The sequence below is a fragment of the Ailuropoda melanoleuca genome, chromosome 2 (assembly GCF_002007445.2).
Source record: "Ailuropoda melanoleuca isolate Jingjing chromosome 2, ASM200744v2, whole genome shotgun sequence".
In the NCBI taxonomy this organism is placed as follows: Eukaryota; Metazoa; Chordata; class Mammalia; order Carnivora; family Ursidae; genus Ailuropoda; species Ailuropoda melanoleuca.
The window spans coordinates 10,768,340-10,782,720 of record NC_048219.1 but is presented as its reverse complement, the minus strand read 5'-3'; the positions used below and the strand labels follow the sequence as shown (position 1 = coordinate 10,782,720).

Below are 14,381 nucleotides of genomic sequence, written 5' to 3'. Positions count from 1 at the left end.
CTACCAAAGGATATAAGAAATTTACTCGCATAAAGCCAAATGCCAACTCATTTTAGATATCCTCAAGTAGATAGGACCATTGACCATGACACGCTAAGTGCCTGTCGGCCGTGTGCCAGGCACCATGGCTGACACAGAGAAGTATCAATTTCTTACCTGTCTGGAATATGTGATCATACACAAGAAAAAATTCTGAGAACCTTCTCCTTTGGTTCTCAACCCTGTGAGAAAAGCAAGGCAGGGATGATTATCTCCTGAACAAAATGGGTTCAAAGAGATTGACTGATGGAACCGAAGTCCCACTGCTGATTAGTAGAAGACAGTAGGTTCTTTCCGCGTCTTCAGACTGCCCTCAGCATGCTTACACTCCAGTTGTAGAGGTAAAATGCTACCAGACAGGAAGAGACAATGCCTGCACACAGCAGGTGCTCAATGAACACCTCTTGGTGGGGGGGAGGGGTGATAATGTGGTGGTAAAGATGGTGGTGGAGATGACGGTGACGATGATGGCAGTGACAATGATCATGATGATAGGAGCCGAGGAGGCACAGGGGTGTGGGCTAAGGGACGGGCAGAGATGCTGAACGCTCAGGGAGCTCACCTGCGTCCTCGCCATACCAGTCGGTCTGGACATCCGCCATGGAACTCATGGCTCCTCCTGCACCATCTGGTCTTCCCTCCAAACTCCGAGAAAAGTGGTGGTCCGCGTCGTCTTTGCTGGGGACAGCACCCTTGCGCAGGAGTGCCTCCAGGAGCTGCTTCACGTGGTAGTTACTGTACGCCAAGTCCACGGCCTGGCCGCCGGGCAAACCCTCGTCCACGTGGGCCAGGCTGAGCGGCGCGGCATAGGGAGGCAGCGGCTCACCACCCTCCCCCTCCACCTCGTCGGCATCAAACTCCACCTTGGGCTCTATCTGTCTGGGCAGAATAGAGAGGTCACTGCCCTGGCTGTCCTTCACCACCAGTCCCAGCTGGTGGCAGCCTCTGCAGTCGCTGCAAGGGGACTCTCCGGGACAGTCCACACTCCCCTCTCCAGTGGCGGGAGAGGAGACCAAGCTCTTGGCGTCACAGGAGGTCCCTTCCCTGCCTGCACTGGGGCTTCCCCCGTCCACCTGATGAGCCGCTACGGCCGCCGCCGCCGCCGCCACCGCCGCCGCCACCGCCGCCTCCTTCTCCATCTTCCGGCAGATGTCGAGGGACGACCTGATGTAGGTCTTGCAGAAGTTCACCACATCGTTCATCTGCAGGTAGCTGGCAGCCGACATAACTTCGATCACGTTCTCGCCGCACAAATCCAGCTTCCCGGAGTACAGGAAGTCTAAGATGGTGGCGAAGGCGTCCGAGGTGACAATGTCCAGGGAGGCGGTGCTGTGGCGCCCGCTGTCCTGGATGTAGTGAATGAGCAGGGCTCGGAAGTAGCCGCTGTTGGCAAACAGAATGTTCCTGTGGGCCTTGAAGATCCGCCCTTCCACGATGATGCTGCAGTCACAGAAGAAGTCCCTCTTTCGCTGCTCATTCAGCTCCCCCAAGAGCTTGGCGCAGTAGGACTGCATCTCCATTTCTCCACCGGCTCTGCTGCTATGCGCTGGCCTGTATCTCTGCAAAGATTTTTTTTTTTTCCCCAGTTAATTCACCGATCCCAACCTTACAAATATGATGTTCAGTTTTAATTTTTCTTTTTCATTCGTCCAAAAACACTGGTTCAATAGTGTCTTTATGACACATGGGCTATTTTGGGATCTAACAAAAATCAGATGTTGTCCAACGGGGTTAATGTATGAAAAACAACAGAAATAACCAGAACAGACTGCACGTAGCGTAGTACATCGTGTTTTACGTGGAATTACTCAGCGAATTTTTATAAAAACCTGATGATAAAATACCCATATTGTCCCCCATTTTTCTGATAAGGAAATCGAGACTTAGAGAAGGTAGGAGACGACCCAGCTGTAACAGAGCCAGAACTCAAAACCAGGTCAGTTATCCCCTGGAGTTCCTGCTCTGTGCCCACGCTATACTTTCTTCAAGACTCAAAATACAGATAATACCCAAATCTAACACTTTACAGTTCAATCCTGACACGCAACTTAGAGACTATACTCGCCTGTCTCGGCACCCCTATCATCATCACTTCGGGGAAGCATGGTGGATTCTTGGGCTAGCCAGCATACAGTCATCATTCTTACGGTTTCAGTGCCCTTTCTGGCTTTGAGAGATCCACCCTTCCCCCCATCCTTGGCCAAGGTGTTTTGCATCAAGTTGGCGCCATCCTCAGGTTCTAGATATAAACAGAGGCTAACACAATCAAGGCATCCCACCTTCTGAGCGCAGTGTTTAGCTCAGAGATGGCCATGCGGCTTGGTCACAGCAATGAGAAGCAATACATGTTTACTGGGGGTTCCGAAAAAGAGCACTGTCTACTCTGTGGGCATGTGGGGTGTCAGAGATGCTGCCTCACCGCCAGGGGAACCAGCCCGACAAAGGTGACGACAGTCCAGCTCAGGCAGGACCAACAGATGGAGCCCGGGGACACCATCTGAGCCCCAACTCACGCTGGGCCAGAAGCCAAGTAAGTCTCTGTTTGCCTTAGCTGGTCTGAGTTGGGTTCTCTCTCTTGCAAATGAGAGACTCCCAACTGATGGACTTCACTCCCCTGAATTGTATGTCCTGGCCCAGTCTGTCAGTGGACTCCAAGCCTTTGAAGGCAAGAGCCTCGTCTTATCTCCATTTGCTACCCGCGCACAGCACCTGGCAGAATGCTCTGGACAAAGTAGGTTAACTAAGTACGAAGGAAGACTCCTTTCTTAACTGCTAAGTAGAACAGGTATAAATCAAGTTTTAAATCCTTCTGCTGGTAACAAAGACAGATGCTGATCTTCCCTGAGCTCCCGCCTCCATCTTTTCCCATCACACAAACCACAGAGCCATCCTGTCACAGCACTGGAGCTGGTCTTAAGGGTTAACTTGCTTCAAGTTAACACAACTCCTTGCTTACTGACCTAAGGCCCTTAATCTATAACAGAACTAATTTGCTTTCTTTGAGATTTGCGGACCACTGACCTTGGAAAATGAAGGACCAGAACTTTCCCAGGCCACAGAGGCCAGCAAGTCTGTTTGAAGCCACCTCAGCTTTCTGATTAGCCCGGCAATCTTTTAACAAAATGTTTTTCTTTTTTAAGGTCACATAAATGAGTCTACTGAACTCACTCTGTGCATCTGTAAACCTTGCCCTCCTTTGCAGAAAGATCAGAGTACTCTTGCACAACCCCGGGGTAGCCAGGAACCAGACCTTCTTGCACAACCTCTGTGCGCTGAGATAATTCTGTAGCTAGCATCACTGAGTTGCACATCATCAGGAAATGTTAAAGACCACTGTACTCCCTTAACTGATTAAACCCCTTTAAAAATCTCTGGGCCAGGCAGAAACTTCGGAGTTGGCTTTTGGACAAGAGCCTGCCTTCTCCCCAGGTGGCCAAGCTCCTCTCTTGAGTATGGACCTTTTGAGCAACAAGCAGCCAAACTTGGGTTTCAGTAACAATCCATCGACTATCCCTTCTTCATATGGACCCATGTAACACAGAGAAGTTTCTAAAACCAAGTACATCATCTCCCTCTACTGGAATCACAGAAGGCCTAGTTAGAGCTGGCAACCACAGCCAACTCCTTGGCACTCTTCCTTTCTACGAATGCAACACAATACCTCACCCAGACAGAAATCAGGCACTCCCTCCCCACAAAAAGGGCCCTTCCACTGGCAAAATAAATTCCCCAAGGTCTATATGCTAACTGCACAGACTAGACTCATTGCAGACTCTCAACAACCTTATTAAGGGGCTGTTCACACCTACTTTCTACATATTTATATCAAGTGATGTGTTAAGTTTAGAAACTAGACACCCAACTCGAGAGAGAAGTGGAGGAGCGTCTATAAGCAAGTAAACTGACAAAGGTGAGAACTGACAGCTAGAAAGAGATAAACAAGTTACTTAAAAAATAGACCCAGGAATTTTTTCAAAATATCAGCCTGAGGCCATGTAGCTAAGCATATTAAATGCTCCTACATATTCAAAATGCCCTAAGGACAGCACTGAATTATAGCCTGGGGCTATCATTGATGGGCCTACATCATCAAGATGATTCTTATCTATTTATATTCATTTTAAAGTCAAGGAGTTATGTTATAATTTCTGGAATTTTTTTCATCCAAAGTAGTTAAAACTAACATTTGGTTCAGAAAAGAAGAAAACTGTCAGGTAATCTGCACAATTCTATTCCCCAAAAAAATCAACCCTGAAAGTTGTCACAGGACTAAGGTTTTGTTGTCATTCCCACCTCTACTGACTGCTCCAACCAAGCCTTCCCGTTCCTGCCATTGCCTTTGGCTATCAAAATATGAAGGGAAAAACAAGATATAGGAAAATGCAACATTTCAATACCACACTCTACTCTTTAGAACTGAAAGAAAGTGGTGCCTGGGTGGCTCAGTTGGTTAAGTGCCTACCTTCCGCTCAGGTCATGGTGCCAGGGTCCTGGGATCCATCCTGGAATTGGTCCTGGCATTGAGCCCNTTTATTTATTTATTCGACAGAGATAGAGACAGCCAGCGAGAGAGGGAACACAAGCAGGGGGAGTGGGAGAGGAAGAAGCAGGCTCATAGCGGAGGAGCCTGACGTGGGGCTTGATCCCATAACGCCGGGATCACGCCCTGAGCCGAAGGCAGACGCCTAACCGCTGTGCCACCCAGGCGCCCCAGGGCTGCATTATTATTTCTTGATGCTTGTGCTTACAGGCAAAGGGGCTGAAAGATAAAACCATGGCACTGAAATCCTCTATTCATTTGTGCTGCCTGCACAGTTTGTTTGAATGAAAGAAAGCCAGACCAGGGTTTCATTTTAGCTCTGCCACTTACCAGCTCTGCATTCTCAGGAAATTCACCAAACCCTTGTGGTTCACCAAACCCAGTTTCTCCACACTCTTCTGCCACACTCATGAGGGTCTAATGGGTGTGAAAGGGTGGTCACCATCTGTGAGGTGCTATTAAGCACAGAAATGAGATTTCAACCCATTTCCACAGTGTGTTCATGAAAACAGCCACTACCTTCTAAATGCTGGCTAAGCCAGTGTCCCTGAGGATCAGAAACAGCATTTTCAAGTTTTCAAGCCTAGTTTTAATCAGACATACAGAGTGTTCTTGCTTTAAAAAATGAAATTAAATGTCTCAAGACAGCCATTTAGTCACGAATAAAAGCGGCTGATCTCCCTTACCTAAAATACTTTCACTGCTCAGTATTGAAGGGTGAATTTAAATTGGGATTCATTAATTTCTTGGCTTGAGGTTCTGGAAGCTATAGGGTACTTTCATCAGTAAGGTGGCAGCCAATCTTCTACAAGACATTTTACAACAATCACCCCATCTGTTAAGAGGAGTTAGTCATGTCAATGCATGTCTCAGAGCTGTTCAGGGAAACAACCAAGTTCTCTTAAAACACAAAAGCCTACCAAAGGAAAATGTTTTATATAAAAGCTAGTTTAAGGTTGATGATTTCATTAAAACACACATGTCTTTGGAGTTACAACATTAATCATTAAAAGAAAAAAGTCTACCAAAGGATATAAGAAATTTACTCGCATAAAGCCAAATGCCAACTCATTTTAGATATCCTCAAGTAGATAGGACCATTGACCATGACACGCTAAGTGCCTGTCGGCCGTGTGCCAGGCACCATGGCTGACACAGAGAAGTATCAATTTCTTACCTGTCTGGAATATGTGATCATACACAAGAAAAAATTCTGAGAACCTTCTCCTTTGGTTCTCAACCCTGTGAGAAAAGCAAGGCAGGGATGATTATCTCCTGAACAAAATGGGTTCAAAGAGATTGACTGATGGAACCGAAGTCCCACTGCTGATTAGTAGAAGACAGTAGGTTCTTTCCGCGTCTTCAGACTGCCCTCAGCATGCTTACACTCCAGTTGTAGAGGTAAAATGCTACCAGACAGGAAGAGACAATGCCTGCACACAGCAGGTGCTCAATGAACACCTCTTGGTGGGGGGGAGGGGTGATAATGTGGTGGTAAAGATGGTGGTGGAGATGACGGTGACGATGATGGCAGTGACAATGATCATGATGATAGGAGCCGAGGAGGCACAGGGGTGTGGGCTAAGGGACGGGCAGAGATGCTGAACGCTCAGGGAGCTCACCTGCGTCCTCGCCATACCAGTCGGTCTGGACATCCGCCATGGAACTCATGGCTCCTCCTGCACCATCTGGTCTTCCCTCCAAACTCCGAGAAAAGTGGTGGTCCGCGTCGTCTTTGCTGGGGACAGCACCCTTGCGCAGGAGTGCCTCCAGGAGCTGCTTCACGTGGTAGTTACTGTACGCCAAGTCCACGGCCTGGCCGCCGGGCAAACCCTCGTCCACGTGGGCCAGGCTGAGCGGCGCGGCATAGGGAGGCAGCGGCTCACCACCCTCCCCCTCCACCTCGTCGGCATCAAACTCCACCTTGGGCTCTATCTGTCTGGGCAGAATAGAGAGGTCACTGCCCTGGCTGTCCTTCACCACCAGTCCCAGCTGGTGGCAGCCTCTGCAGTCGCTGCAAGGGGACTCTCCGGGACAGTCCACACTCCCCTCTCCAGTGGCGGGAGAGGAGACCAAGCTCTTGGCGTCACAGGAGGTCCCTTCCCTGCCTGCACTGGGGCTTCCCCCGTCCACCTGATGAGCCGCTACGGCCGCCGCCGCCGCCGCCACCGCCGCCGCCACCGCCGCCTCCTTCTCCATCTTCCGGCAGATGTCGAGGGACGACCTGATGTAGGTCTTGCAGAAGTTCACCACATCGTTCATCTGCAGGTAGCTGGCAGCCGACATAACTTCGATCACGTTCTCGCCGCACAAATCCAGCTTCCCGGAGTACAGGAAGTCTAAGATGGTGGCGAAGGCGTCCGAGGTGACAATGTCCAGGGAGGCGGTGCTGTGGCGCCCGCTGTCCTGGATGTAGTGAATGAGCAGGGCTCGGAAGTAGCCGCTGTTGGCAAACAGAATGTTCCTGTGGGCCTTGAAGATCCGCCCTTCCACGATGATGCTGCAGTCACAGAAGAAGTCCCTCTTTCGCTGCTCATTCAGCTCCCCCAAGAGCTTGGCGCAGTAGGACTGCATCTCCATTTCTCCACCGGCTCTGCTGCTCTGCGCTGGCCTGTATCTCTGCAAAGATTTTTTTTTTTTCCCCAGTTAATTCACCGATCCCAACCTTACAAATATGATGTTCAGTTTTAATTTTTCTTTTTCATTCGTCCAAAAACACTGGTTCAATAGTTTCTTTATGACACATGGGCTATTTTGGGATCTAACAAAAATCAGATGTTGTCCAACGGGGTTAATGTATGAAAAACAACAGAAATAACCAGAACAGACTGCACGTAGCGTAGTACATCGTGTTTTACGTGGAATTACTCAGCGAATTTTTATAAAAACCTGATGATAAAATACCCATATTGTCCCCCATTTTTCTGATAAGGAAATCGAGACTTAGAGAAGGTAGGAGACGACCCAGCTGTAACAGAGCCAGAACTCAAAACCAGGTCAGTTATCCCCTGGAGTTCCTGCTCTGTGCCCACGCTATACTTTCTTCAAGACTCAAAATACAGATAATACCCAAATCTAACACTTTACAGTTCAATCCTGACACGCAACTTAGAGACTATACTCGCCTGTCTCGGCACCCCTATCATCATCACTTCGGGGAAGCATGGTGGATTCTTGGGCTAGCCAGCATACAGTCATCATTCTTACGGTTTCAGTGCCCTTTCTGGCTTTGAGAGATCCACCCTTCCCCCCATCCTTGGCCAAGGTGTTTTGCATCAAGTTGGTGCCATCCTCAGGCTCTAGATATAAACAGAGGCTAACACAATCAAGGCATCCCACCTTCTGAGCGCAGTGTTTAGCTCAGAGATGGCCATGCGGCTTGGTCACAGCAATGAGAAGCAATACATGTTTACTGGGGGTTCCGAAAAAGAGCACTGTCTACTCTGTGGGCATGTGGGGTGTCAGAGATGCTGCCTCACCGCCAGGGGAACCAGCCCGACAAAGGTGACGACAGTCCAGCTCAGGCAGGACCAACAGATGGAGCCCGGGGACACCATCTGAGCCCCAACTCACGCTGGGCCAGAAGCCAAGTAAGTCTCTGTTTGCCTTAGCTGGTCTGAGTTGGGTTCTCTCTCTTGCAAATGAGAGACTCCCAACTGATGGACTTCACTCCCCTGAATTGTATGTCCTGGCCCAGTCTGTCAGTGGACTCCAAGCCTTTGAAGGCAAGAGCCTCGTCTTATCTCCATTTGCTACCCGCGCACAGCACCTGGCAGAATGCTCTGGACAAAGTAGGTTAACTAAGTACGAAGGAAGACTCCTTTCTTAACTGCTAAGTAGAACAGGTATAAATCAAGTTTTAAATCCTTCTGCTGGTAACAAAGACAGATGCTGATCTTCCCTGAGCTCCCGCCTCCATCTTTTCCCATAACACAAACCACAGAGCCATCCTGTCACAGCACTGGAGCTGGTCTTAAGGGTTAACTTGCTTCAAGTTAACACAACTCCTTGCTTACTGACCTAAGGCCCTTAATCTATAACAGAACTAATTTGCTTTCTTTGAGATTTGCGGACCACTGACCTTGGAAAATGAAGGACCAGAACTTTCCCAGGCCACAGAGGCCAGCAAGTCTGTTTGAAGCCACCTCAGCTTTCTGATTAGCCCGGCAATCTTTTAACAAAATGTTTTTCTTTTTTAAGGTCACATAAATGAGTCTACTGAACTCACTCTGTGCATCTGTAAACCTTGCCCTCCTTTGCAGAAAGATCAGAGTACTCTTGCACAACCCCGGGGTAGCCAGGAACCAGACCTTCTTGCACAACCTCTGTGCACTGAGATAATTCTGTAGCTAGCATCACTGAGTTGCACATCATCAGGAAATGTTAAAGACCACTGTACTCCCTTAACTGATTAAACCCCTTTAAAAATCTCTGGGCCAGGCAGAAACTTCGGAGTTGGCTTTTGGACAAGAGCCTGCCTTCTCCCCAGGTGGCCAAGCTCCTCTCTTGAGTATGGACCTTTTGAGCAACAAGCAGCCAAACTTGGGTTTCAGTAACAATCCATCGACTATCCCTTCTTCATATGGACCCATGTAACACAGAGAAGTTTCTAAAACCAAGTACATCATCTCCCTCTACTGGAATCACAGAAGGCCTAGTTAGAGCTGGCAACCACAGCCAACTCCTTGGCACTCTTCCTTTCTACGAATGCAACACAATACCTCACCCAGACAGAAATCAGGCACTCCCTCCCCACAAAAAGGGCCCTTCCACTGGCAAAATAAATTCCCCAAGGTCTATATGCTAACTGCACAGACTAGACTCATTGCAGACTCTCAACAACCTTATTAAGGGGCTGTTCACACCTACTTTCTACATATTTATATCAAGTGATGTGTTAAGTTTAGAAACTAGACACCCAACTCGAGAGAGAAGTGGAGGAGCGTCTATAAGCAAGTAAACTGACAAAGGTGAGAACTGACAGCTAGGAAGAGATAAACAAGTTACTTAAAAAATAGACCCAGGAATTTTTTCAAAATATCAGCCTGAGGCCATGTAGCTAAGCATATTAAATGCTCCTACATATTCAAAATGCCCTAAGGACAGCACTGAATTATAGCCTGGGGCTATCATTGATGGGCCTACATCATCAAGATGATTCTTATCTATTTATATTCATTTTAAAGTCAAGGAGTTATGTTATAATTTCTGGAATTTTTTTCATCCAAAGTAGTTAAAACTAACATTTGGTTCAGAAAAGAAGAAAACTGTCAGGTAATCTGCACAATTCTATTCCCCAAAAAAATCAACCCTGAAAGTTGTCACAGGACTAAGGTTTTGTTGTCATTCCCACCTCTACTGACTGCTCCAACCAAGCCTTCCCGTTCCTGCCATTGCCTTTGGCTATCAAAATATGAAGGGAAAAACAAGATATAGGAAAATGCAACATTTCAATACCACACTCTACTCTTTAGAACTGAAAGAAAGTGGTGCCTGGGTGGCTCAGTTGGTTAAGTGCCTACCTTCCGCTCAGGTCATGGTGCCAGGGTCCTGGGATCCATCCTGGAATTGGTCCTGGCATTGAGCCCTGAGTCAGGTTCCTGGCTCAGTGGGGAGTCTGCTTCTCCCTCCCCCTCTGCTCCTCCTCACCCCATTCATACCCTCTGTCTCTCTCTCTCTCTCTCAAATAAATAAAATATTAAAAAAAAAAAAAGAACTGAAAGAAAACCTATCAGACTGGTAAAATCACATTTTTCAATGTGCTAATATCCACTGTTGATCCAGATGTAATTTGGAACACCATTTCAGAGAGAAATTTGGCAATATTTATTAAAACTTAGAATGCACACTTCTTTTGGGATGCCTGGGTGGCTCAGTCCGTTAAGCGTCCGACCCTTGATTTTGGCTCAGGTCATGATTTCAGGGTCATGAGATATAGCCCTAAGTCAAGACCCTAGTGGGCTCCAGCATGGAGCCTGCTTAAGATTCTCTCTCGGGGCGCCTGGGTGGCACAGCGGTTAAGCGTCTGCCTTCAGCTCAGGGCGTGATCCCGGCGTTATGGGATCGAGTCCCACATCAGGCTCCTCTGCTATAAGCCTGCTTCTTCCTCTCCCACTCCCCCTGCTTGTGTTCCCTCTCTCGCTGGCTGTCTCTATCTCTGTCGAATAAATAAGTAAAATCTTTAAAAAAAAAAAAAAGATTCTCTCTCTTTTCTTCTCCCTCTACCCCTGCCCCCCCCGCTCATATGAGTTCTCTCTCTCTCTCAAAAATTTAAAAAAAAAAAAAATTAAATATAAAATGTAAAATTAAACACACACACACACTTCTTTTGTCCCAGAAATTTCCATGTAAAAATTTACCCTTTCGGATATGCTGCCAAAAAACATCAAATTACAAGTTCAGAGATGTCCATTCACCAGGGTTTTGTACTAGTGCAAAAGTAAAAATGACCTGAATGTCCACCAATAGGAGACAAGTTAAATCAATGAGGTACAATCACACAGGCGAATACTATGCAACCACGTTTTTAATGAACTAGAATTGTGTGTGTTCATTATGGAAAGGTCACCAAGATACATTAAGAGAAAAAGGCAAGATGCAAAAGAAAATGTACTGTATGATCCTGTCCACATATGCATGATTTTCCCCTGTAAGGTTATAGAAGCAAGAGTTAATAGCAGATATCCTTGAGAAGAGGGACTAAGGGTAAGGGGTGTGTGGAGGGACCTTCACTTTTTGTTTTCAACCTTTCTATACTGTTAGGGTGTTTTACTATGTGTATGTAGTGCTTTCTTTTTTTTTTTTTTAAAGATTTTTATTTATTTATTTGACAGAGATAGAGACAGCCAGCGAGAGAGGGAACACAAGCAGGGGGAGTGCGAGAGGAAGAAGCAGGCTCATAGCGGAGGAGCCTGATGCGGGGCTCGATCCCATAACGCCGGGATCACGCCCTGAGCCGAAGGCAGACGCTCAACCGCTGTGCCACCCAGGCGCCCCTCATATTTTATTTTTAAACTGAGTGGGGAAAGGAGGAGGGACAGAGGGATAAGGAGCTGGCAACCCAGGGAGATAAATCAGTGTCCACACAACACCTCTCAGCCTGAAGAATGGTTTTATCTACAGGGCCTTCTCACTGGACACTTCCATCTTTCACTGGAAGATGCCATTTTCCAGAAATAGTACCCAAAACTCATCGCCTTTGGCTTTCTCACTGCAAATAATCTGGATTCTATTGGGTCATATAAATACTCTCTAACTTTGCAAAAGTCTGTCCCCAACCCTATACTTGGCATATACTGTGGGAATCATTATTCATATCACTTGCCTTCAGTGTCCTGCATCCCTGGGACAGGCTGAGGATCACTAACTCTCCTTGGAAAGAAGCTTTTTGGGTATACTGCTCTCAGAAGTACATTTATCCACACTCTGGCAGAGACCCCCCCCCCCCCCGCCCTCTCACTGTTCCAATTTAATTCAACAGTGACCCTACATACAATGCCTGACACAATGAAGATGCCAGGAGTAGAAAATGAACCAAGTACGGTGCATGTCCTCCAGGAGAGATCAGACGCCAACACTACCACCTGCAACACACTCCCGCATTCTCCAGGGAATCCCACCCAGATCCCATGACTGTCTTCACTCAGGCACCAAAACCAGCCTTGAATTCCACCCACTGACTCTGACAAGACTCCTTCAGTCTCAGCAACCTGAATCATGAAAACCTGCTCATCAAAAAAAAGGGGGGGAGGGTGCACATCTGGGTGGCTCAGTTGGTTAAGCGTTGGACTATTGGTTTCGGGTTCAGGTCATGATTTCAGGGTGGTGAGACCAATGGTGCCCCTGGTCCAGCTCCGCTCAGTTCTCAGCATGGAGCCAGCTTGAGATTCTTTCCCTCTCCCACTTCCTCCCCTTCTGCTCCTCCTCACTGCTCACGCTCTCTCTCTCTCCCTCTAAAATAAATAAATAAAATCTTAAAAACAAACAAACAAACCTTGCTCATCAATTGCTAGCATTTACTGAACACCGCTCTTCATGAAGCACTGTAGGAAGTACTTTAAAAGCATTAAGTTTTATCTCACAATCACCCAGTGCAGTAGATATGATCGCTGTATGCTCTTTTTCAGGGGAGGAAATTGAGGTTCAAATTTATAGCTAACACGCCCAAGCTAGGATTGGAACCAAAACTGGTTTGATTCCAGAGTTGACATGCTAACCACTATGTCAACCTGACTCCCCAAAGGTTGGGGAAGTCACTCCTCTCCCAACGCATGGAGTGGAGGGGAAAGACACAGGAGAAGAGTTTCCATTTCCACCGGAAAAATTTCGGGGTCAACTGCATTTTCGGTTCACCTGCTGAATTGCTCCCAAGACAAGGGGATTCCCCCCGCCCCCTTCCAGAGCCAGACGACTCTGCAGAGATCACCGGAACCGGTTACTGAACCGGTCTTTGGCTCCTGAGGGTGGGGAACTGGAGCCTTGCCCCTCCCGTGGCCTCCTGCAGACAAAGTGACCATCACTGCGAAGAGCACTGCCCCAGCCCGGCCGAGCTCTCGCCTCCCCACCCCCGGCCCCGTCGCAATGGGTGGGCGCCAGGACCACCCAGATGGACGACGCAGGGGGACAGTCCAATGCCAGGGAAGGGAGGACAGCTGCCGTCGCTCCACGCCACCTCTCCCCACGCTGGAGGGGAGGGAGGGTCGGTCATCCAGCTCAGGTTCGCGCGGCGGGGGTCTCGGGAGTAGCCAGGGCCGGGAGGTCCAAAGGAGGACGACCGAGAGGGGAGTTCCCTGCCCGCTCCCCCTACCCAAGGCCTACCTCCAGGGGAGCCCCGAATCCTCCCCAAACCAGTGAAAACTGGAGCGCGAACCCGCTTCTCGGCTCTCACCTTTCAGCAGGATACAGCAGCACGGCAGCCGAGCTTCGCGCACCGACACGCCCCCCTTTCATTCACCTGTCGCCCCCTCCGTGAGAGGCGAGGCAGCTAACCAATCACAGGAGTTCCTGGGTTTAGGAAGGCGGGCCCTTCGGCCAGCAGGTTAGGCAATGGCGCCCGCGCCCCCTCCGGAGGCTGCGCTCTGACGGCACCAGTGCTCGCGCGGTGACGGGAGTTGTGGTCTCAGCGTTGGTTTCTTGAGCAAACATATAGTGCACAAAACTACAAATACCGAGATACCAAGAAACGGCGCTTGCAGAAGGCTGGAGCTCGGTTGGGTCTTCTGAGTCGCACTTGAGGGACCTGCGAAGTGTTGGTGCCTTTGTCCGGAGAGCTGAAAGCGCGTTGTGCCGGTTTAAGCGGCCTGGAGCGTAAGAGCTCTGACCTGCAGTCCGCGCACATTTCACTTGCCGGCGCTCCGCAGAAATTCTGGAAATGAGGGAAGTGGCCTCAACCACTCAACAGGTTTTTATTGAACGCCGCAAAACTCTCTTCCGTTGAAAAGCTTTCAGGTTCATGGATACAAGTGAAACGGTTAGACAGAGGTGTGCCTGGTGCTCCGTGACTACGCAAGAATGTTGTGGGACAGCTGTGAACGAGACAAACCAGCTTGCCGTCCTCAGGGAGCTGAGTTCTCTTAAGGGGTGTATCAAAATACTACAAACTGGCTTAAACAGCAGAAATTCATTGTCTCGCAGCTCTGGAGGTTAGAAGTCAAGGTGTGGGCTGGGTGGGTTCCTTCTGAGGGCTCTGAAGGGAAGATCTGCTCCGGCCCTCTCTCCCGGGCCTGTAGATGGCCCTCTTCATGTCCACAAGGCTTCTGCCTGTATATATCTGTGTGTGTAGATTTCCCTTTATATAAAGTCA

The 14,381-nt window shown here is 48.6% G+C and overlaps 2 protein-coding genes across 4 annotated transcripts in view; both read right to left on the bottom strand.

The window, feature by feature from the left end:
- LOC100482262 (zinc finger and BTB domain-containing protein 8B) overlaps positions 1-1,594 on the bottom strand; it is a 15,133-nt gene extending 13,539 nt beyond the window's left edge. Inside the window, exons 1-2 of one of the 2 annotated variants that reach the window (XM_034648532.1) lie at positions 602-1,594; positions 157-221 (exon numbers count right to left, since the gene is read on the bottom strand). In XM_034648532.1, the coding sequence (XP_034504423.1) occupies positions 157-221; positions 602-1,559 (1,023 nt within the window). In that variant the 5' untranslated portion in view covers positions 1,560-1,594. The remainder of the gene's footprint in view (positions 1-156; positions 222-601) is intronic. The other variant, XM_011228269.3, reaches the window with a different exon arrangement.
- Positions 1,595-4,762: 3,168 nt separating this feature from the next.
- LOC117797243 (zinc finger and BTB domain-containing protein 8B-like) lies at positions 4,763-14,016 on the bottom strand. Of its 2 annotated transcripts, none has more exons than XM_034648538.1 (3): positions 13,467-14,016; positions 6,202-7,198; positions 4,763-5,821 (listed from the first exon to the last, which is right to left on the bottom strand). In XM_034648538.1, exons 2-3 carry the CDS (start codon positions 7,157-7,159, stop codon positions 5,745-5,747), a joined length of 1,035 nt encoding a protein of 344 aa, XP_034504429.1. In that variant the 5' UTR covers positions 7,160-7,198; positions 13,467-14,016; the 3' UTR covers positions 4,763-5,744. The 2 variants fall into 2 exon arrangements, with proteins under 2 accessions (XP_034504429.1, XP_034504435.1); XM_034648544.1 differs by having other exon boundaries at positions 13,397-13,476.
- Positions 14,017-14,381: the final 365 nt, after the last annotated feature.

What these genes read in the sequence shown, in the direction of transcription:
- LOC117797243 (XM_034648538.1), bottom strand. Translation starts at nt 7,159, where the DNA reads ATGGAGATGCAGTCCTACTGCGCCAAGCTCTTGGGGGAGCTGAATGAG. An exon ending in CTGGTATGGCGAGGACGCAG is followed by an intron (nt 5,822 to 6,201) that starts GTGAGCTCCCTG and finishes CTTTTCTCACAG; the next exon opens with GGTTGAGAACCAAAGGAGAA.